This window comes from Callorhinus ursinus, unplaced genomic scaffold (genome assembly GCF_003265705.2).
Source record: "Callorhinus ursinus isolate GAN/ISIS: 27379988/994484 unplaced genomic scaffold, GSC_fseal_2.0 scaffold24, whole genome shotgun sequence".
Classification (NCBI taxonomy): domain Eukaryota; kingdom Metazoa; phylum Chordata; class Mammalia; order Carnivora; family Otariidae; genus Callorhinus; species Callorhinus ursinus.
In genome coordinates this window covers 30276887-30299613 of record NW_027397086.1, presented here as the reverse complement: position 1 = coordinate 30299613, position 22727 = coordinate 30276887, and the positions used below count along the sequence as shown (strand labels likewise).

General features: G+C 51.5%; 1 protein-coding gene across 3 annotated transcripts in view; it reads left to right on the top strand.

The window, feature by feature from the left end:
* CCDC180 (coiled-coil domain containing 180) overlaps positions 1-22727 on the top strand; it is a 62734-nt gene that overhangs the window by 3227 nt on the left and 36780 nt on the right. For all 3 annotated transcript variants that reach the window (XM_073876696.1, XM_073876697.1, XM_073876698.1), the window contains exons 5-18: positions 1700-1788; positions 2960-3072; positions 3891-4019; positions 4119-4229; positions 4346-4441; positions 6390-6553; positions 8062-8181; positions 12866-12945; positions 15201-15289; positions 16848-16970; positions 18070-18243; positions 19092-19207; positions 20795-20921; positions 22563-22602. In XM_073876696.1, the coding sequence (XP_073732797.1) occupies positions 1700-1788; positions 2960-3072; positions 3891-4019; positions 4119-4229; positions 4346-4441; positions 6390-6553; positions 8062-8181; positions 12866-12945; positions 15201-15289; positions 16848-16970; positions 18070-18243; positions 19092-19207; positions 20795-20921; positions 22563-22602 (1571 nt within the window). The remainder of the gene's footprint in view (positions 1-1699; positions 1789-2959; positions 3073-3890; positions 4020-4118; positions 4230-4345; positions 4442-6389; positions 6554-8061; positions 8182-12865; positions 12946-15200; positions 15290-16847; positions 16971-18069; positions 18244-19091; positions 19208-20794; positions 20922-22562; positions 22603-22727) is intronic.

Sequence of the window (22727 nt, the reverse complement as noted above, 5' to 3'; positions counted from 1 at the left end):
CCTTCCTTCCTTCCTTCCTTCCTTCCTTCCTTCCTTCCTTTCTTTCTTTCTTTCTTTCGATTTTATTTGAGAGAAAGAGAGAGAGAGGGCGCACGAGCAGGGGGAGCAACAGAGGGAGAGGGAAAACAGGCTTCCCGCGGAGCAGGGAGCCCAACGCGGGGCTCGATCCCAGGACCCCGGGATCATGACCTGAGCCGAAGACAGAAACCAAACCGACCGAGCCACTCAGGCACCCCTCCCCTGAGGCTTCTGACCCTCAGCACCCTTAACTGCCTCCAGAGGGGTAAAGCCACTGGCCACCCAAGCCCAGACTGGAGGTCAGTGTTCTCTAGCCCCTGTGCTGATGCCCAGTGCAGGGGTCCAGAGGCACAGATGGCAGGGGCCGGTCGATGCTACCCCCACTTCCCAGGAGGATGGTCCTGCAGCAGGGTCTAAGCCCCCTCTCAGCTGACCTGAGAGTCACTTGTGCCTCCCAAGGGTCCCCTCTTCCCCAGGGTTTAGCCTAGGGCCACCCACTATCTCGATAACCAGATCAGTCAGGAGCTCTTAGCCCCTACAGGACAGTGTTTTAGGAAAGGCACTTCTCATGGAGGGTGCTGGCCTTGTGCTGTGCTTGCTTCCTGGGACAGACAGACAAAGCCAGGTCTGCCCTGGACAGAGATCCAGAGGACAACCTGCTAAGCTCTGCCACCCTCAGATGACTAGGGTCACTAACTCAGCATTGGCGTCTCTCTAGAGGGCCTTGTCCCCTTCTTGAAAATTCAGCCAGCCAAAGCCAGTCAATTTGTGTGTTCCTTCAGCCAGGGCAGGGCCTCTGGGTGAGTGGAAGAGGAGCCCAAGGTAGGGATAGATCAGCACCAGTTTAAACCAAGTCCTTGGGTCAAGTGGCCAAGCCGTCGGCATTCCTGTAGTCAGAACACCCGGACTCCCATGGGCATCTGATTGACAAGATTGAAAGACCCACCTCTGGAGGGTCAGCCCAGGCTGGTAAGGCTGCAGTGAGGATTGCATGAGAAATGACTAGAAAGCACCTCACGTGTGGGGGCCCTGAGGAATGGCAGGTGTCATTGAGACCTGTTGCATTTCTGTGCTGCTTTGTCCTGTGGACAGTGCATTCAGGGATTTTTATTCCAAAGCTAAGGTCATGCTCACCCACCCTGCTCCTCCTGCTGAGATAGTTTGTCCTGGGGTTTCAGCTTTCTCCTCCCACCCCCAAACTCCATGGACCATGGACCTTGGCCTCACACATGTGGGTCTGGGAGTCTCAGCTCTGCTTTGTACAGTGACTTCTATAAGCCCCTTCCCCCATCCTGGACAGTGGGGTTACCCCAAATGCCTCACAGGATGGGTTGCTGAAGGAGTAAATGCTGAGTGCTTAGCACCGGCCTGGCTTTCCCAGGCTGGTTATGCCCCTTCTGGTCCTCAGTGTCCCCATGTGGAAGTGGCTCTTGCCTGCTACCCACATGTGGTTTGCAGCCAGAGCAGAAGCAGACTCTGATTCCTTGTCTAGGGACCATGGTGCCTGCCGGCAGCGGATGGCTGTTGGGAGACTGGCATGGCCTTGGGGCAGTCTGGGATGGGGTGGGCCTGGGTTATCAACAATACCCAGGGTCCCGCTGAGGACTCCCTTGTGTGCCAGAGCTGCCTTCATGTGGGGGAGGGGGCTGGGGGTTTACTGTTTCTTCTGCTTGTGCCTCAGGGAAAAGGAAATAATCAAGAAGAAAAAATCTCAAGAAAGTGAGAGCACCATTGCCGCCCGAGAGGTCCGGGGCCTCATGGACACCATCGGTGAGCCTCTGTTCAACCGTGAGGGCAGGCCTGGCTCTCTCCCCTTGGCCTCCTTCCCTCGGCCTCCTCCCCTGAGCCTCCTCCCCTGGGCCTTCTCAATACAGGGAGCTGGGTGGGAGGCAAGGGGCTCTGTACACTCGGCATTTACTGATGAAAATCAGTTGGGAACAGATGTTTTTTTCCTGCAGTTTCACAAGAGGATTTCAGTCTACATTGTCTTCCTTCATACCGTGGAGGAAGGCTCTTTTTCTTCATGATTAAAAAAATAATACACGCTCACTCTAAGTAATCCCTACACCCAACGTGGGGTTCAAACTTACAACAGGCACCCCCAATATACACTTACTGTGGAAAAACGAAGGAGATAAGCAGAAAGTAAAAAGTATCCCTTCACAATAGCACTGCCTCCTCCCGAGAATGGCCCCCACCACAAAACCACATGGGGCATACGATACCTAGGTTCCCACATAGATTCGGGGGACAGCAGAGCACAGGGCAGGAACGCGGACCCTAGAGCAGACGGCCCACATCCAAACCCCTGCTCAGCCCATGCCTGAGCGTCCTCACTTGTAAAATGGGGCTGATCGAATAGAACCTGCCTCTCGGCCTCTTCAGGAGTGGTGATTGAGTTAGAACAATGCCTGGTACATGGTAAGCGCTATATACGTGTTGGTTATTCTTATTTGTATATATATGTGCTTCTATTTTAGGGGCACCTGGGTGGCTCAGTTGGTTGGGTGACTGCCTTTGGCTCGGGTCATGATCCTGGAGTCCTGGGATCGAGTCCCACATCGGGCTCCCTGCTCAGCGGGGAGTCTGCTTCTCCCTCTGACCCTCTTCCCTCTCGTGCTCTCTCTCATTCTCTCTCTCTCAAATAAATAAATAAAATCTTTAAAAAAAAACTTTTTTAAAAACATAACTGGTCCCATTCTATATGTCCCATTTGGATACTTTCTGGCATTTAACTGTAGATGCAAGACTTCATTCCTTATAGCACTTAGGGGTCACCTCTGTCTTTTCTCTTTTTCCTTAAGTCTCTGACACTGTGGCCTGGTTTTGGGGTCCATCTCCTGAGCCAAGGCACTTTCTGCCTTGCTGACTTTTTCTGGGTGCTCTCCCCTTGCTTCGAAGCTCTGAGGACAGCCTCCCCACCTCTGTTGTTCTCCCTCAGTTCCCCAGAGGCCCTGCACCGCCACCCTGGGCACCACGGGAATGGACTCCAAGAGGCGGGGCTACGAGAGTGCTCTGGGGAGCTTTAAGGAGGAGATTGCTCAGATTGGGATGGTGAGAGTCCTCCCTCTCTCCCCTTCTGTTCCTGGGCCATTCCCAAGCCGGGCTTGTCACTGCACCCACCCCCACCCCCCCCGCCCCGGCTCAGAGGTCCTGAGTGGCTCACCAGTGGTGTAGATGGAATCAGAGTAGCCATGTTTGAGTGTCTCACTATGAGTGCTCGAGATGGGCACAGCTGTCTAAGTCAGGCACCATTATTACTCCTACTCTGCAGGTGAGGCCCAGAAAGTCTTGCCTGACTTGGCACGTAAGGGGCCAGGTGGGAACCAGACTCCAGGGCTGATGCCAAAGCCCAGACCTTGAGCTCCCTGCTCAGTCCTGCTGGGGGTGCTGGTCTTCCCACCCCCTGCCAGTCATCACCTCACTCATCTGTCCCATGTGTACATGAGCTCTACTTTCGCCCATGGCTCTGTGGCTTTGGTCATGCAGCATAACTGAGCCTCAGTTTCCTCATCGGAAGTAAACTTGGAATTCTTTCACTGGGCACTTCTTTAATGAATATTTGCTGAGCCCCAACCAGGGACCAGGCCCGAGGTCAGCACCTACTCCAGACCAAGAGAGTCTGAGGACGAGGGCTCAGCCCGGAGCGCAGAGCCCAGGACGTGGCCCGTGACTGATGGAATGGTGCCTGCCCTTGTGCTCTGGCTGTGAACGAATTCGTGACTCCTAGCTCCTTAGTTCTAGGGAATGATGATCAGTTTCAAGGCAGGATGACAGCAGGCACTTCCCCATCACAGGCCCGGGGTGGGAGGAAGGGCCAGGCGCTCTGGTGGTGTTGATACCATGGCTGTTGCCCTACTGGCCCGTTTTAGGAAATGGAACCTTTTATCTTGGAGCCAGGAACTCTTCTTTTAAAAAAGCTGGCCGAGTCGGATGAAGACATCGACCGGCTCTTCAAAAAGGTGGAAAGCGACACCAACCTCGAAGACTACACCATCCAAGTAGGGGTTCCCTTGTGACCAGGCCTGCCCCACCTGGGTCCTGCTCCTTCCCTCGCAGCCCATCTGTCCTCCCAGCCTGACCCAAGCTTCTTGGCATAGACCCTGCTGGAGCTGTGGGATCAGGTGGCTGAGAAGTTCCAGTTCCAGAAGCAGGGGATCAAGGAGCTGGATGAGGCCCTGTACGAGGCTGAGTTCTCCCGGGCAGATAAAGTGAGTTGGCCTGCATGTGGGCTTGTGGTGATTTTCACCTGTGGGATTTGTGAGGCATCGTCTGTCCTTTTACGTCTCCAGGAAAAGAGTCGCTAACAATGGCAACTTGTTTCTAGCTCAAAGGCGTGTTGAAGAAATATGTGGAAATCATAGAGAAAACTTCCTACCTCATGCAGCCCGAAGTGTACAGGCTGATAAATAAGGAAGCCATGGTGAGTGGTTTGCATGTGCAGGGGATCAGCCCACAGGTAGAGCAGGACCTGAGGATGCCCCAGAGCCTGGTGTCTCAGGAACCAATGTTTTCTCATGGGTCACATTTCCAGGTAACTCAGGTTGGTCACTTGGGTTCTGAACCAGAGTTTTTGTTAAGTATTTTCAATAGAAATCTTTCTAAATTACATGGCACCCATCCCTGCTGTCTTAATCCCACTGACCTGGTCAGAGCCCCTCAGATGCTGCCACTGCCCCACTCGGCCCCGCTGGGCCCCAGGCCCTCTGCCTGCACCTCACCTGGCCCCCCTTCCCACTATTCCTCTCCAGCTGAGCCTTGTTCTGAGCTTGGAGAGCTCCCGCCTTGTGTAGAGCCTGCCTGCCTGTACCACAGGTCATAAGCCAAACCAGCACACCGTCCCTGGTTTGAGCACTGATGTATTTTACGAGCACGCCTGGGCCCTGTCTCAGCTTACCATGTGCAGTGCAGTAGTGCTAGATGATGGGGCTGTCCTGCTCTCAGGGTGCTTTGTACCCTCCTAAGTGACCCCAGCTTGCTCTGTTTTTCTAGTGGTTCTTGTCTGCCTTCCTGCTGGCTGCCAGTGTCTGTTGTTAAAGCATGCCCTTTCTCCTGGCTCTTCCCCACTGCTTCCTTGTCCACACCCCACCCCTGCCCAGCTGCTTTCTTTGGGTGTAGGAAACAAGAAATTCAAGGTTCTGCCCCTTGGAGTCCTGGACAAAGCACAGACAGGGAGCGGACACAGACCTCCCCCTCCACTGCCCAGACACACAAGCTCCCGACATCACTCCGCTCCGGCACCTGGAACTCCTTGTCCATAAAATGGGGATCACGATCCTTAAACACCAATACTTATTGGGGGGAGTGGAGTAAAAGACGGCTCAGCAGTGCCCGCAGTTGTTTGAGACAAGCAAGAGTCCCTAACTTTTATCCATTTGCTCTATTGGGGGCGGAGGGGTCAGAGATAGCAGCGACCTGGGGATATTTCATTGTTTGACTTCCACACCCTTATTATACTCATTATAACAATTGGCACTCGCTCCTTACTCCATGTGCATTTATCTCATTTAATTTCACAAAATCCCTAGGCTGCCAATAACATTATCTTCGTATTATGCCTGCAGAATTGGAGGTTTAGGAAAAACCTGCCGGTGCCCCCCCAGCTAGGAAGTATAGCTGGCGACACACCTCAGGTTCCAGTGAAAATTGTTACTGGAATTTCTACTAGTTGAGCTTTGTTCTCACCCTTGCTCCAGGGTGGTGCCTCAAGGGCTTTGGGCAGCTATGGAGGTGTTTGGCTGTTGCACGCCTCGGGGGCATGGGAGAGACTGCTGTCATAAAGGGGGCAGGCTACCAAGTAGCAGAACAGTGCCACACAATGAAGAATTGTCCCTACTGCCCTGCCAAGGATGCCCAGGGGAGGGTCACTGGGAGGACTGAGGAAGAATGTTCTAGCGCTGGCCTCATTTGGTAATTGGGTCTTCTCATCACAACCATATGTAACTGATCCCTGATGGCATGAGCACTTTGCTTTTGGAGCAAATTTATTAAAAAAAAAAAACAAACAGTTAAACAGTGAGAGCCCACGAGAGTGCTTATCTCCAGTGAATTAAAATCAGCTACTTTAACGATCTGATATGGTCTTGGGACTGGGTTGAAGGTCCATGGTTAAGTCAGGGGTCATAGGTAAGCCTTCAGGAAAGACCCCTGTCACTGTCCATGGCCGCTCAGCCCCAGGCAACTTCGTTGAGTGCCCTGTGACCCCTCAGAGCCCCTCAGATGCTGCCACTGCCCTACTCGGCCCCGCTGGGCCCCAGGCCCTCTGCCTGCACCTCATCTGGCCCCCCTTCCCACTATCCCTCTCCAGCTGAGCCTTGTTCTGAGCTTGGAGAGCCCCCGCCTCGTGTAGAGCCTGCCTGCCTGTACCACAGGTCATAAACCAAGCCCTACTGGGCAACCGGAGGGCCATCGCCCAGCTGTTCACCAACCTCATGGAGGCCACGCTGCAGCAGGAGCTGGAGAGCCACCGCCATTGGCAAGGCCTGGTGGACGCCTGGAAGGCTCTCAAGAAGCAGGCCCTGGTGCAGAGTTTCAGGTCCGTGGCTGCCCGCTCTGCCCGCTGCTCTTCCCCAGCCCCACCTGGGAGGCTGGCTCAGCAGGCTGGTGGGCCCCGCCCTCCCTTTTTGTCGGGACTCCAGAGTGCTGCTCTTCTTCTGGGGGTAAAAATACATGCTTCTTCTTCTACTTCTTCTTCTTTTTTTTTTTTTCAAGTTGCAGTAGATCAAAGTATAAAGAAGAAATTTAAAATCTCCACTAATCTCTCGCCACAGGGAGAAGCACAGCTGATATTTTGGTATATTTCCTCCCAAGCTTTTTTAGACCCACACTGCATATGTCGCTTTGTATCTTAATTTTCTTCATAAACATTATCACATAAGCATTTTCTGAGCCCAGTACAAATTGTTTGAAAACATCAGGCTGATTATCTGCCCAGTTTCCACTCTACTGCTACACATAACCTTGTGTCACTGGACCAGGGAGAATGGGAGTCCCTCAGGCTTTGATACCTCCTGCCCTCTGGTATCGAGGTTCACCTCAGGGAGGGAGGGAGAGGGCCCATCTCTGTGCTGCCTCCGCCAGGTGGCCCTTTGGTTAATACTGACACAAGACATCTCTGCCTGTACCACAGGTCATAAACCAAACCAGCACAGCGTCCCTGGTTTGAGCACTGATGTATTTTACGAGCACGCCTGGGCCCTGTCTCAGCTTACCATGTGCAGTGCAATAGTGCTAGATGATGGGGATGATGGGGATGATGTCTGAGGATGCCAAAGAAGGTCTGTCCGTCTGCGCTATGGGTCTGTGGATGGGAGGCCCATCTGTACACCTGAATTTCCAGATGGAGAACACCAGAGTCTGACACCGGGGATAGAAGAGAAGTGTACTGAGACCTGGCTCCACCTGTACTTTCCCTGTGACCTTGATCAAGCACTTGAATGTAGTAGAGCTTTTCTTTCCTTATGCAAAGCAGGCACGATGATGGGCCAGCATTAGGGTTTCAGTGATGATCAAGATGCTATATGGAAAGTGACAGGTCGGGGCCTGGGCCTGGAGGTTGTTACAAATGTCAATAATCACCAACAGTGACGTCAGGAGCTGACACTTATGGGGCATTTCCCCTGAGCCAGTCTTGGTGCTAGGGGCTTTGCTTGCAGTAACTTACTGGGTCCTTATAGGTACCAGGTAAGGAAGGTACTCTTCATTAGCTCAATTACAGACAAGGAAACAGATTCACAGGAGGGGAGTGACTTGCCCAAGGTCATAGAGTTGGCAGGCAGGAGTCGGGACCCACACCTAGATCTGTGCCTGTTGGTCCCATGCTCTTAGTGCCAGAGCCTCACTGGCAGCCCCCTGGTTCTTCTCTCCCGCCTCCCACCCTCCCTCCTCTCATCGTTGTCCCAGTGGCCCCCGATGGGGAGGAAGCAGCTGGAGTGGTGTAAGTACTTAGGTTCTGAATGTTCTTACCACGAGTCTCATCCCCTCTCTCCCACCTGCCCTGCCCCTCCTCTCCTCTCCGTGGTGCCAACGCATCTGGATACTCAGTGAGTTCATGGCCAGTGAGAGGATCCGGACTCCTCCAGCTGTGAAGAAGGAGATGGAGAGCATGCTGAAGAACCAGAAAGCCCTGCAGCAAAAGCGGCTTGAGCATCTCTGTACCATCTGGTATGCTGGGAGGGGCCTCCAGCGAGGGATGCTATGGGGGAGGCAGGCACAGTCCTCAGCATTGACCATTCTCCTGGGGCATCCTCCAGGCCAGGCCAGCTCCTTGTTCCCTAGTCCTGTGCCATCCACCTAGGCCCATGTTCTGGGGCATTCCAGCCCCAGTGACAACAAAGAACATAACTGTGCCAAAAAACTTGGAAGGAGGCATTGGCAAAGGGGGGCAGGGTGAGCAGGGGAGGAGGGGCCAGGTTCAGGGGTTGGACTTTTTCCTGAGAGCTGGTGGGGAGCAGAGTGGCTCCATCAGCCTTGCAGTTTGGAAGGCGAGCTGGAGGGTCGGAGGCTGGAGCCTGGAGGTCAGTGAGGGGGCTGCTGCCATCAGGGAACCTGTTAGAGGCTGTGCACGCTCCCCTCAGCCCTGGGCTCACCCAGCTCTGATCCCATAGTAAGCTGTTTGGTGAGGCGCACAGTGAATATCCTAGACCCTGGAAGCCCACTGCCTGGGGATCCTATAGCATCCACTCTGAGCAGTAGGACGGAGCCTGCGTGGTCCTGAAAGTGGAGAAGGTTCACAGGCTGGGAGATGCTCCTCCTCTTCCGGTGTACCTTGGTTCCTCCCACCCCTAACCCTGGTAACCCAGGCTTACCTGCTTGTCTCCCCACCACAGAGCCTAAGTTCTCCTAGGATATCAATGACAATTAGAACCCCACACAATCTCCCCCAGGGCAGGCACTTTTTCATGCAGGTGCAAAATTAACAAGGTGGATAAAAATCTCAGCATAAGGTAAAGTGCTTTTCTTGTTTTCTATAACTCCACTTTTTCCGACTGAGTCCCTGTTTACTAAACTGGGCCAAACTCAGTCTTTCTTGGGGTTGTATCCATTGAGGTGAAGCCGTGAATCCCCATCCATCACAGGCCCCTTGAAGGGGTCTGTTCCTCTGTATTTGATCCACCCACATGCCCTGGGGCAGCTGCTGCAGGAATCTTGAGGAGGCTACTCTGCACCCCTGTGGCCTCACACCCAGGCAGCTGTTTTGCTCTGGGTACCTGGGTCTTACACCTGCACCCCCACCCCACTCCGGGCCTTCGACCAGGAAGGAGGACCCAGGCTGCCACTGCCAGGCAACCGCAGTCCTCTCTGTCCGCCCCTGCCCCCAGCTCCCTTCTGTTGGGTGAGGAGAGAGCCCTGGTCCTCCACTCTCAGCTGCCAGCCCAGCTCCCCTCCCCCGGGCTCCTGGCCCACTCCCGCCAAGGCTTCCCCTCCCCAGTGCTCTAGGCTCTCCTGAAAACTTAGATTTTGAGAACAAAATCCAGATTTCTAGGCTGCTCTCTTTTCTACCCTGCAACATCCCTCATACCAGCTGTGAACACTGCGCTGGCTGGCTACTGCCTGAGTAAAGGGGAGTGACAGGGCCAAAGACAGGAAAGTGCATTCCCTGGCGCTTGTGGCCCTTGCTGGGAAACACTATGTAATGGCAGATTGTCTGGGGGCAGAGCATGGAGCTGGTGGGTGACTTGACCTGAGCTGAGGAAGTTGGGGGCAACTCTCTGAAATCAGAGGCAAGAGTGTGCGGGTACAGGACCCAGCAGCTCCTTTGCAGTGAGAGCATAGAAAGAGGGGAAGCCAGGACATGATCTGTGTCTGAAGTGTGTACTGCAAACACAAGTTTGAAGGTGCAACTTAAAGTTGCAAAGCCTCGAGCATAGAATTCCAGTGAACATCAAGAGTGAAGGTTTGCGTTTGTGGTTTATCTTGGCAGCACTCACAGAGCACACTGTGTAGACACCCACCTGTGTCTTCTTAACCTGTGAAGGAGCCAGGGAGCCTTATAATCAAGCCCAACGAGCTGTCCCAGGGAACTGCCTCACATGGGGTTCCATACCCCAACCTGACCCAGAGCTCCAGGCCTTACTCCTGAAACCCCAGAGCCCCAGACTTTGCTTCTCTGTCTCTCATATAGAGATATCAAGGGTCCTCAAGCTCCCACCCTTGGGCCCCTGCTTGTTTGCAAATAAGTTCCATTGGAACACAGCTGTGCTCATTTGTTCACATATTGTCTAAGGCTGCTTCTGCTCTACAGTAGCAGAAACGAGGAAGTTGCAGGGCACCCGGGTAGTTCAGTGGGTTAAGTGCCTGCCTTCGGCTCAGGTCATGATCCCAGGGTCCGGGGATCCAGCCCTGTGTTGGACTCCCTGCTCAGCGGAGAGCCTGCTTCTGCCCCTCCCCTGCGTACTGTTGTTCTCTCTTTCTCAAATTAATACAATCTTAAAAAAAAAAAAGAAAAGATTCCTAAGGCCCCCAAGAGAGAGTTTTCCAAAGTCCTGGGAGAATTCCCATGGATTTTCTTGGATCCAATAAACATATATGCATATGATTTTAAAATAATTTTCAAATTCAATTTTTATTTTGGAGTAACGTTAGATTTACAGAAAACTTACGATAGCACACAGAATTCCTGTACACCCCTTACCCACTTTCCCCTAATATCGTTATCTTACATACAAAACGAAGAAATTTAACTTTCATGCATTCCCATTAACTAGACACCAGACATTTTCAGATTTCACCAGTTTTTCTACAATGCCCTTTTTCTGTCCCAGGACCCAATCCAGGACACAATATTGCACTTAGTATAATGTTTAGACTGGAGATTATGCTGTGCGCCGTCTTGTAGTTATCTTTTGCTATTTACGGCCCCACCATAAGTAGGCTGCCCAAGACCATCCTGGGTTACAACTCTTGTCCTGGTATAATCATTAATAGAATCCCTCTCTTCATTGTCAAAAATGTCCTGGTTTGGACAATAAGTTATATGGTCCTCCTCACCATATGCATCTTTCCAAACCATTAAACACCACCCAAAATTTAGTGACTTAAAACAACAAGCATTTCTTGTTTCTCAGGATTCTGTGGGTTGTTTCCCACAGGGTGTTTCCCTTGGTCTGGGCTGGTCAGGCTGAGGCTAGATGGTCTAGAATGGCCTCACTCCCATGCCTGGAGCCTGGGCTGGGACAGCTGGGGCTTCTCTGGTGGGTAGGCAAAGCTCCCAGCACCAAGAGCGGACAAGGAGAGCACACAAGCCTTTCCAACACACGGTCTCGTTTGCTAACGTCTCATTGGCTAAAGCAAATCACGTGGCCCGGCCCCGCTCAGGGGTGGAGAAATAGACTGAGGGGAGCCCCTAAGGACATTGGCCGGTTTTTCAATCTGTGGCACTATCTGTAGTGACTTCAGAAGAGAATTCACTGTACTTTATTTAGACAGAACCCTATAGTTGGATATGAAGTTTGTTTATGATTTTTTGAGTGCTTATAAACACTACTATTAAGCATCTGTCTTAATGCGTAAACTTTGTATGCATTTATATTATTATCTCAGATTCGGTTCCTAGAAGGAGGCAAGTAGTCTTCCTTTGTCAAGTGATATGAACCATTTGTTTTTTTCCATTACGGAAATTCAGTTTTCTTTTCTTTTTTTCTTTTTCTTTTTTTAGAGAGAAAGAGAGCGCATGCATGTAAGGCCGGGGAGTGGAGGGGGGGAGAGGGAGAGAGAGAATAGTAAGCCCACTCCAGGCCAGCTCCATCTCACCACCCTGAGACCATGACCTGAGGTGAAATCAAGAGTTAGAGACTTAACCGACTGAGCCACCCAGGTGTTCTCGGTATTATTTTCTAAGTAACAGACTTGTTAATATTAATAGACCTTTTTTTTAAATTATTATGTTATGTTAATCACCATACATTACGTCATTAGTTTTGGATGCAGTGTTCCATGATTCATTGTTTGTGTATAACACCCAGTGCTCCATGCAGAACGTGCCCTCCTTAATACCCATCACCAGGCTAACCCATCCCCCCACCCCCCCTCCCCTCTAGAACCCTCAGTTTGTTTTTCAGAGTCCATCATCTCTCATGGTTCGTCTCCCCTCCAATTTTCCCCCTTCATTGTTCCCCTCCTGCTATCTTCTCCTTCTCCTTCTCCTTCTTCTTCTTCTTCTTCTTTTTAACATATAAGGTATTGTTTCAGAGGTACAGATCTGTGATTCAACAGTGTTGCACAATTCACAGCACTCGCCATAGCACATACCCTCCCCAATGTCTATCACCCAGCCACCCCATCCCTCCCACCCCCCCACTCCAGCAACCCTCAGTTTGTTTCCTGAGATTAAGAATTCCTCATATCAGTGAGGTCATGTGATCCATGTCTTTCTCTGATTGACTTATTTTGCTCAGCATAACACCCTCCAGTTCCATCCATGTCATTGCAAATGGCAAGATTTCATTCCTTTTGATGGCTGCATAATATTCCATTCTGTGTGTGTGTGTGTGTGTGTGTGTATATATATATATATATATATATACATATATATATATATAACATCTTCTTTATCCATTCATCTGTCGATGGACATCTTGACTCTTTCCACAGTTTGGCTATTGTGGACATTGCTGCTATAAACATCGGGGTGCATGTACCCCTTTGGATCCCTACATTTGTATCTTTGGGTAATAGACCTCTTATGAGTTATATTTTTGGCACCAGGAAATCCCCAGCAAGTCAACCGTTTCTTTGATATTTACATAGATACTATACTCTGGGGCTATGTGCCTTAAAGATACTGCCTGTTCTGGTAAGTGAATATTTTATTCAAGCATGGCTTACTTGTCATATTTTCCTTCCCCAGTGACCTTCTGCCCCCCAATTACAGCAAAGCTCAGCTGACTGAATGGCAGTCTTCTCTCAACTCCCTAAATAAGCACCTTGGTAAGTGAGGTTTATGGGAGGCCACTCAGGTCTCTTCAGTACCCTGTTCATGTAGTAGCCAGTCATTTATGTGAGTCTGTTATAAACTTGGGAGTGGGGCATGTCCCCCTGGAGGAGGGAGGGAATGCAGATGGAAGAGTGAGCTCTGAGGGTTCATATAGGATCTCCCCATACCTTGCCTGGTAGAGCCCTTTTCCTCCCTCCCACAGCTTCCTGGTCACTGCCCAGCTGGCAGCCATGCCAGCCACATACTCTGATCTCTGAACCTTGACCCCAGCAAGGAGCCAGAGGGATGGCTCTGATGAACTCCTGTGGGGACAGGTTGGGGGCCAGGTACTGGGCATAGGAGATGCCAAGCAGGTGGTCTTATAGTCAGAGAGATGTGGGTTTGACCCCCAGCTCTGTGCTGTCCGAACTGTGTGGCCTTGGGGAAGGCATGACTTCTCTTGGCCTCAAACTGCTCCTCAATAAAATAGGGATCCCAAGAGGAATAATAAAGGAGGCTCAGTTGTTAAGTGTCTGCCTTTGGCTGATCCCAGGGTCCTGGGATCGAGCCCCACGGCGACTCTCTGCCCAGCGGGGAGCCTGCTTCTGCCCCTCCCCTGCTTATGCTCTTGTTCTCTCTCTCAAATAAATAATTTTTTTTAAAAGAGTAGTTGCAACAGAGACTTTATGGCTGGCAAAGCTGGCAATATCTACTGTCTAGCTTTTTATAGAAAACGTTTGCCAAGCCTTGCTCTAGAAGATACAGGATATTTCCATCTCCTTTGAGGCTTACAGCAACCTGGTAAGGTCAGTAGTGTCATTGTCCCCCTGTGATAGAGAAGGACTCAGAGGCATAGAGGAGAGGTATCCTATACGCCCATGGTCACACAGCTAATGAAGTCACACCTGCACTTGACCTGGGTACTTTGGTTAAGAGTATCCATCATTGCTCCCAGGGCTCTCAGGTTTAAAACCACAAAGGTATTATAATTATAATACCAAGGGTAAGAGCTCCAAGACCCTAAATAATAGCAATAACTGCCATTTACCAGGCACCTCTTGGGGACGGGTGCGGGGCTGGGCCCTGGTACCCAGCAGGGTGATTGCTCCTTGGGTATTTCCCATCCAGGGCAAAAGTCAGGCCATGCAGGATATTACAGCAAAGAGCAGACAGGTGACCAGCATGTTTCTGGGGACACAGCTTGGTTAAGGGTCATATGAGACCTTGCCAGGGAAGTGTTCATCCAATTAAGAACTGCAAGGCAAGAGTTAGCCAAACCCAGGGCTGAGGGGAGCTTTTCTGGCAGGAAGAATAGCATGTGAGGAGGCTCAGGGGCAAGACAGAGCTGGGGCCTTTGGGGAAAGGAGAACATGGTGGGGGAGGCTGGAAGATGCCGGGGGGCCAGACTGTGCTGGCCGTGTGGCCATGTGCAGGAGGCTGGGCTTTCTCCGGTGGGAGCGGGAACCCAGGGCAAAGTTCTGAGCAGGGAATGAGGAGGTCAGAGTGGGAAGAGATCAGAGGGGTACAGGAGTGGAAGCCCAGATCACAGTGACTTCATCGGATGGGTGGGGATGTGCTGGCCTAGGAAGCCGCCCTGGGGCTGGAGAAACCAGCTTCAGAGCTGCTCCTCATCAGTTCCACTGCATATCTTCCCTGCCCCCCCTGCCCATGTCCTCCATCTACCCAGCTTCCATGCACCCTGCCTTCCTCCTCAGGCCTCACCCAGAAACGACTGCCGCAGAATCTTCGTGCTGTCTTTCAGTTTCTAGAACTGCCAGGGACATTAAACTTCAGCTGCTTGTCCTAGACACCAAGAATCACACCGAGTTTATTAGAAAGTGGGAAACAGTAGACAGGGAGGAGAGAAAACCAATCAGCCAGCTTCTGAGTGTTCTGCTAGCCTGTTCACTTCTTAAGGAACTAAGCACAGACTGATCAGTAAACTCTCATTAATTTGCACCCTTGTTATTGTTTTATGATTCGGTGCAACCATCTGGAATTCCATTAGTCTTGAAATGGAGTCAAGAATCAGAGTTAGAATAGATTCAGAACAGATAAAGGCAACTCCTCATTCAAGGCCCTTATCTTGGGGTGTTTGGGGACTTTGTGAGGAAGGAGATCCCAGCCCTTGCTTGGAATCAGGACCATGGATCTCACCTCAGTTATCTTCGCTAAAGAGAGAAGCTGCCTCCCTTGTGGACGGGAAACTCTTACTAATCTCTCTTCCTTCTGGAAGAGCAGCTGACATGTTTTCTTTCTGCCCACGGAGATACCTACCACATGGACTGCATGATGCGGATCCGCCTGCAGTACGAGAAGACGTGGCAGGAGTGCCTGGCCCATGTGCAGAAGTGCAAGGTGGGCACCCCTCCTGGCCCGCCCCTGCCCCCCTCCAACCTGGATCCCCCACTTTCCTTCCTCACTCCTCCCAGACCCTTCCTCCCCAGCCCTTCCCACCTGTCACTCAAGGTGGAGCCCAGCCTGACCTTCTCCAGGAAGACTTCCCTGACCCCAAGATGAAGTGATACACTCTCTGATCACGTCAGGCTTCAGCCTTGACTGTCTGTACCCCTTACAGCACTTGACATTATTGATCCAGGGCAGATCGGATCAGGGGGATTATTTCCAGGGCTTCACTTTTGTAAGGTAGTGCGGCCACTGCTGTCACACCCAGCCCTTCTGTCCACCCTGCTGGCCCTTGTCAGACGGTGAGACCGTGGGTCCCTCACAAAGCACTTCAATGACAGTGCCTGCTTTTCTGGGGTACAAGGAGATATTTGATCAAAATGCCCTCTCCCTGCCTCCCGGCTCCAACAAGTTCCTGCTCCTCCTCCCCCTCATGAGTCTGTAGAGCTTTTGTTCTGCCACCGAGACTGTGAGGTGAGCAGAATTCACGGGGAGCAGAGTGCTTCACGGTGCCGTGCAGGGTCCAGTGCTGCGTCCCTGGGGGCTGCACCACCTGCTTGCACAGGCTCACCTTGAATCCATGAGGTCCTGCAGGGTGGGTGTCACCAGCCCCGTCTGACGATGAGAAGACCAAGTTTGCAAAAGGCCCAGGGGCTGCCCGTTTGCCCTGTGGCCTTCGGGCCAGCCACGTGCCTCTCAGTCAGCTTTTTCAGGGTGTAAAGCCTCAGAACTAAAGCCTGGAGGGAGAGGTGGGAGGAAAACCTTTGCCCGAGGAGAGCCTTTCCAGCACCATGCCCCTGACAGTTTCCTCCCCTCATCCAGGGGGGCAGCCTAAGACCTCCCGAGAGCCAGGGGCCCTCAGTGCTAACCCTCGTGCCCATTCTCACTTCCCTTTGCCAGGCACAGCAGTGGAATAAGTTGAAGTCAGCACATGCCCCAAGAGCATCTTAGGCCTGACAGAGGAAGGGCGCTTGGTATTCCTATTCAGCAGCATTGGAAGTACACAACTATAGACACTTTTTATTTGTGGGAGATACTAGAGTTTGTGCATAAACCAAGGCTTTATTAATATGAAGAGCCTGCTTTCCAGTTGGCATAATAGGAATTCAGTTATAGGAAGTAGGAGCCCCGTCTGACTTGCAGCCACACTGAGGCCATAGCATGGCTGATTATGTCTCTGGGGTCTGCAGGACGACAGTTCTGAGTTCGGATCCCAGCACCCCCACTTGCCAAATGTGTGGCCTCCAGCAAGTTCCTCCACTTCTCTGAGCCTTGGTTTCCTCATCTGTCAAATGGGGCTAATGAGAATGCCTTCAGGGGATTCATTGAGACAGCAGGGATAGTACACAGTGCCTGGACTCAGTGGGCGGACCAAAAAGATGGACCATCTCCACCGCTGTGAGGGTTTCCCCTGAGGCTGGGTGAGAGGCAGACCTCAGGGAGGCAGGGCCAGGCCCCGAGGTGAAGCGCTCTCCGGTCCTAAGCCAGGCTCTGCCCTGTTCCCCTCCAGAAGCAGCTGCTGGACTGGAAAGCCTTCACCGAGGAGGAGGCTGAGAGCCTGGTGAGCCCGTACTTCTTCCAGATGGTGGGAGTGCTGCAGAGCGAGGTGGAGGAGAAGCTGGAGCTCTGGGATGTGCGTAGCTGGGGACCCGCACAGCTGGGTGGGGGGCCACCTAGAGTGCCAGGCTATGAGAAGACTGGAGTCTGGGGGCCCCCAGCTTTCCTGTCACCAGTGAGTCCATTTCCCTGGTCCTGGCCGCCCCCCTGGGGTGGTTCTCCGCACTGAGTGCCCCGGGCTGCCCCGCAACCCCCCAGCTGCCCGCCAATGGCCATGCCTCCCTGGGGCTGGGGTAGCGGTGCTCCTCGGAGTCCTTGCTGAGCCTGTGCGTCCAAGGGCCACAAGGAGCAATCAGCCCCTGCCCCAAGACGCTTAGAATCTGGAGCTGGGTGGAGAAACATTTTCTGCTAGGCGCCAGAGAGTAAATGTTGCATTCCTCTGTGGGCCGTCAGGTCTGTAGCGACTTCGCGCTCTGCTCTTGTCACACAAAAGCCACGGTGGGCAACGCCGGAACAAATGGGTGTGGCTGCGCTTCAAGACAATTTTATTTGTGAACACTGAAATTTGTATTTCATATAATTCAGTACCTTCGTGGATTTTTTTTTTTTCAGCCGTTAAAACATGTAAAATCTCTGCTTAGCTCTCAGGCCACAAAAAAAGGTAGAGGGCCAAATTTAGTTCCTAGGCTAAGTTTGTTGACCCCTGGCCCCAATGAGAGCATAAAATACATCCATAAAATGGGGAGAGGTGAGGATTTAACAGCAGAGTGTGGTGTTTGGCTCAGATGCTAAGAATCAGGGAACTCCAAAGAAGGAGTTCTTTGGAGCTGGTGTCTGGTGGCTCCTGCTTTTTCTTTGAGGCTCCACACTTCTCCTTCCTCCCACGAGTGACTTCAATGGATATGGGACAGGTCTAGAGATGGGACTTCGGGGTCAGCCAGACTGAGGGCGTAGCTTTGGGCAGACCAGAAGCTGTCCCAGAGGAGGGAGGGCCATGAGCCAAAGTGTGACCCAGGAAGATGACCCCGAGGGATGGTGCCCAGGCAGCAACGGCCAGTCCTTGGAGAGGTGGGCCCTCTACTGGCTGGTGAGGGAGCCCTGTGAGGGGGGGGGCCTTCCCCTCACCCTGGGCCAGTTGGCCTTTAAAGCCCCTTCTCTGGGTTCTGCTGCTGCAGAAATCCTTTGAGGGCCTGGCAAAGCAGACAGAATGGCAGAGCTCGGATCTCTTCACCTACTTCCAAGAGGCCGTGCAGCTGTGGGAGACACATCAGAGCCTGCTGTCGGTGCAGGATCTGGGGCTGGAGAAGAGGCTGGAGCAACAGCGGCACAGGCACAGCCCGGAGGAGCAGGTGCGGCCCCAGGGCCCCAAGGAGCCCCTGCAGGGACGGGAGAGAGGGCCATGCCCAGACGGTCAGTTGCTCTGCAGGGTGGCCTATAACCTCAGCCGGCATGCAGATTTAAAAAAAAAAAAAATCCCACCATATTTATGGTATCATAAATAAAAATTAACGACAAACTTATCTTAGACTGAAATGTAAAACCTCCAGCTATAAAACTTACACAGATGGAGAAATCAAGGCTCACTTTGGTCATGGGGTGGATGGGAGTGGAAGAAATATGCCTGTCAGGTCTGGGCTAGTGATGGGTGCTTGGACCCAAATGTGTCTGTAAGAGAGTGTGCATGAGAGACAGACAGACTAGGTGGGGGGGAGGGGCGGTGCAGAGCATCTACTTATGGCAGTCAAGCCGTGCCCACAGGAAATGAGCTGGGCCCCCACCCCACCTGCCTTCACACAGTCTAGGGAGTGGAGGGGCACACCCAGCATGTGATTTTAAATACAATTGGTGTCAAGGAGAGCAAGGGACAGGCGCCTTGGGCAGGGTGTAGCTGGGGCCTGCCCAGGTGGGGTGGGTATAAGGGACATGTCCCTGAGGAGTCCCATCTGAGCTGGGTCTCCAGGGATGTAAAGTAGACAGAGAAGAACATTATCAACAGAGAGAAGAGCCCAGGGCATTGAGGGTAAGGGTGGTGGCACATTTGGTGCCCCTTTTTGTAGGAAAAAGTCCTGCGTTTGCTCTGAGGTACCTGCCCCTCCGTTCTGGTGGTGGGGTCTCTGCATGTCACTCACAGGCACTCTGCGAGTTTTGAGTTTGGTAACTCACATCGGCTTCCTCCTATTTTGGGTGTGGCTGCCAGGCCCAGGAGGCCCACCTTGATAAGCTCTTGGACCAGCTGAGGCAGCAAAGCCACGAGGAAACACTGAAGATTCACCTGGAAAAGGCCAAAGATTTCCTGAAGAATATGAAATACAGGTAGGCAGACCAGATCCCAAAAGACAGAAGGGAATGGCCTGAAATTCATATTCAAGATCAGAGGTTGCCTGCTTAGGAGCCCAGGGTGTGCTCAGCAAGCTCAAGATTAAAATGTCTCCTGTAGCTTTGGAGAATTCCTAGTGGTCCTTTGCAGCTCTGCTCTCAGCCAACACAGAAGCTTCCAGAAGAACTTTGATCTAAAAAGTTTATGGAGGGAGATTTCAAGGCCTTGTAGTTTATTTTATTTTTGGGGGAGGAGAGGAGGTACCTCTATTTTTTTTTAATTGACTTAAAAATTTTTTTTATTGTTATGTTAATCACCACATATTACATCATTAGTTTTTGATGTAGTGTTCCATGATTCATTGTTTGTGTATAACACCCGGTGCTCCATGCAGAACATGCCCTCTTTAATACCCATCACCAGGCTAACCCATCCCCCCATGCCCCTCCCCTCTAGAACCCTCAGTTTGTTTTTCAGAGTCCATCCTCTCTCATGGTTTTTCTCCCCCTCCGATTTCCCGCCCTTCATTCTTCCCCTCCTGCTATCTTTTTTTTTTTTCCTTAACATATATTGCATTATTTGTTTCAGAGGTACAGATCTGTGATTCAACAGTCTTGCACAATTCACAGCACTCACCATTGCACATACCTTCCCCAAGGGCCTTGTAGTTTAAATATCAAGAGCATGGGCCCTCCCACTACCTTTTCAGATTTTAAAACACAGGTGCTCTTTGTTAAAGAAAAAAAAGTTAACCAATCCAAACATGTAGAAATTTCCCCCTCATTCCTGTCCACCTCTTCCTTTTCATGGGCATGTACCTTTATTTATGTGGATATAAACACATATACAGTGTTTTTTAAATAAAGGTTGGATCATACAACGCAATGCAAGTAGATCTCTAACTGCAGATAGATGTCCGTTTTCTAATGACCATGCAGAATTCATCAATATGGGTGCTTCATAATGGTCTAACCATCTCCCAGTTGATGAGCTTTTTAAGATTGGTTCCAATTCCTCAATGTTAAAAACAGTACTCTGTGAACTGTCTTGTATCTTTGTGCCTTTGTACAACTAATTCCATAGGGACCATTCATAGAAATGAAATTGTGCTGCCAAATGATTGCAATACTTAGCTTCAGTACTTAGTTTCAGAAGTGTATCTTGAGGCAAATAAGTCACCCCCTACCCGCCCCCCCCCAGGCTTGTCTCCTTACCTGGGAAACAGATAAAGACCTGATCCCTGGGGCATTGGAGTGTTTGGTGGGATGATGTAGGTAAAGTTCAAGGACAGGGTTAAGACTGTGGACAGGAAATGGGAACCCATGTTCCAACAGAGAACTCTCCTGGTGTATGTTTTCCAAATATTCTACAAAGAGTGTGTATTCCTTGTAGGATCCGAAAAAGAGCAAAACAAACCAAGGATTGCCAGAGTGAAAGGAAACACAGACAGTGGCTCTGTGTGGAGAGAACTGTGGCCCCCAGCCCATCTCCCAGCGGCCTGGGGCAGGGCTCTTGGTCGGGGTCTCCCACACTCGGTGGAGTGGCCCCCCCTTAGACAGTGGTCTCGCCTACCCCCCTCCCAGGTATGAGTGTTTCCACAAGCTCCTGACAAAGGAGGTGATGGAGTACCCCGTGATCATACTGAAAGAACTGAACTCCTACAGCTCCACCCTCAGCCGACACTTCTACGTTCGTGAGATCTTTGAACAGGTATGGAAAGCAGTGCAAACACCCAGCCACTCCCCGGGAAGCAAAGGGGAAAAGATATCTTCTAGCTCTGATCTGCCTTCACTTCATAAGCCTTCACGAACCCCTGCTGAGTTAGACTCTGTCAGAACAGCAAGGGGTAAGAAGCTGAAGGCGTTTCTAAAAGAGACCATCTCCTTCTTAGATTAAAAGAGGTTGAAGGGCTCCGAATTCAGTCCTCAGGCTTGTATGGAATTAGGATGAAAAGACTCTTTTCTAGGACTCTGAGTTCCATTCATCCTCCCCACCACTGCCACATAACCCTCCTAAAATACCGCTCAGACCTGCCCTCTCTCCGGCTCAGAAATAGCCGCCCCTCCCCCCCCCCCCACTGCCCCGCCAACTCTGCTGGCCCTGCCAAATCCAACTCACAGTCCTAGATGACCACAGAGGCCCCCACGTCTGGTTCCCACCTTGCCCCTGGCCTTCCTCAGCCTGCTCCTCTGCCGGCAGCCTTCTGTCTCCACACCTCCCAGAGCCTGCCACCCTTCCACTACCAGGGACAAGTGTCCCAGCCACTCACGTTCCTCACCGCCTGTCCACTCTCCTCTCTCTGGGTGTGCTTGTATGTTGGTTTACCGGCAAAGACAGGAGTACAGAACATCCAGAGTAGGTGTTTCCTGAAGGACAGGTATGTCTCACTAATTTTGATTCAGCTTCACTTAAGCTTCACACAGTGTCTTGCACGTGGTTCAGACACAGTGAATGCTCCCTGGGTAAATGCACGACTACCTGGAATGTCCTGGTCTGACCCTCCTAGAGTTTGTCTCTTTCCCACACAGCCAGCCAGGCTGGCTGGCTCCGTGGCCAGACCTGACACTGCTTGCAGTTATCACTGAACCTCGCTGAGGCTTTCTCATGTATATGGGGGTCCCCAGCTCCTCAGAGAATCCCCCCAGAGAGGAGGGATCTCTGTTTCATTTTTAGTAATTTTTCCTCTGGCACCTAAGTTGAGGTGGTGCTCAAACTATAGGAGGGGGAGCTCACCATCTGCACTTTGAGATCAGTCTGGTTACCTGGGTTCAAGTTGAGGTGCTATTATGATCTCCATGGCACAAGGGAGGACATTGAGCCCCATAGGGCTTAAGGAGCTTGGCCAAGGTCGCACAGCTTGAAAGGAGCTGGGATTCAAATCCAGACCTGCAAACTCTACAGCCCACACTGTTATCCATGGCACAGTATATTCATGACTACATCTAGAGTCTGTGAAACAGGGAATTTATAGGGTTAATGAAGGGGCTCCCAGGCACTATGTTCACATTCAGCACTGGAGCAGCAGATTTCTGCCCCTTTGTCTGCATCCTTCAATTTATACTTTCTTGCTCTTTGCCCTGGATCACTACAAAAATGTGAGGATGAGAGTTTATTTACTCATGCCTATTATGTGATAGAAAGATTTGCTAGCCTGCTTGGGATTAAGGAAAACTGATTCCCTGGTTTGGGAACACTCTGATTACCCCAGGAAAATAAGTAGTCAAGGCCCATATCAGATGTTGAAGGGGAGGGGTGGGTGCTTCTACTTAAATGTGAAGAGATGCCCTTAGACGTGGTACTCTGGAGACAGGCGGTGCAGCTCACTCAGTGCCCTGTGGTTTTTCTTTGTAGACCTTGGATGGGGAAGTCATTTTCAAATTCAGGGAACCAGGTAACTATTATAATTCAAGTCTAATCCTCTCTGACTTCACTCTTGTATATTTGTGGGCTGGGTGGGCCCAATCCAGGCTACCTTGGTAACCTGTTTTTCCTTGTGCCTTGGGGTTGGTCATCAAC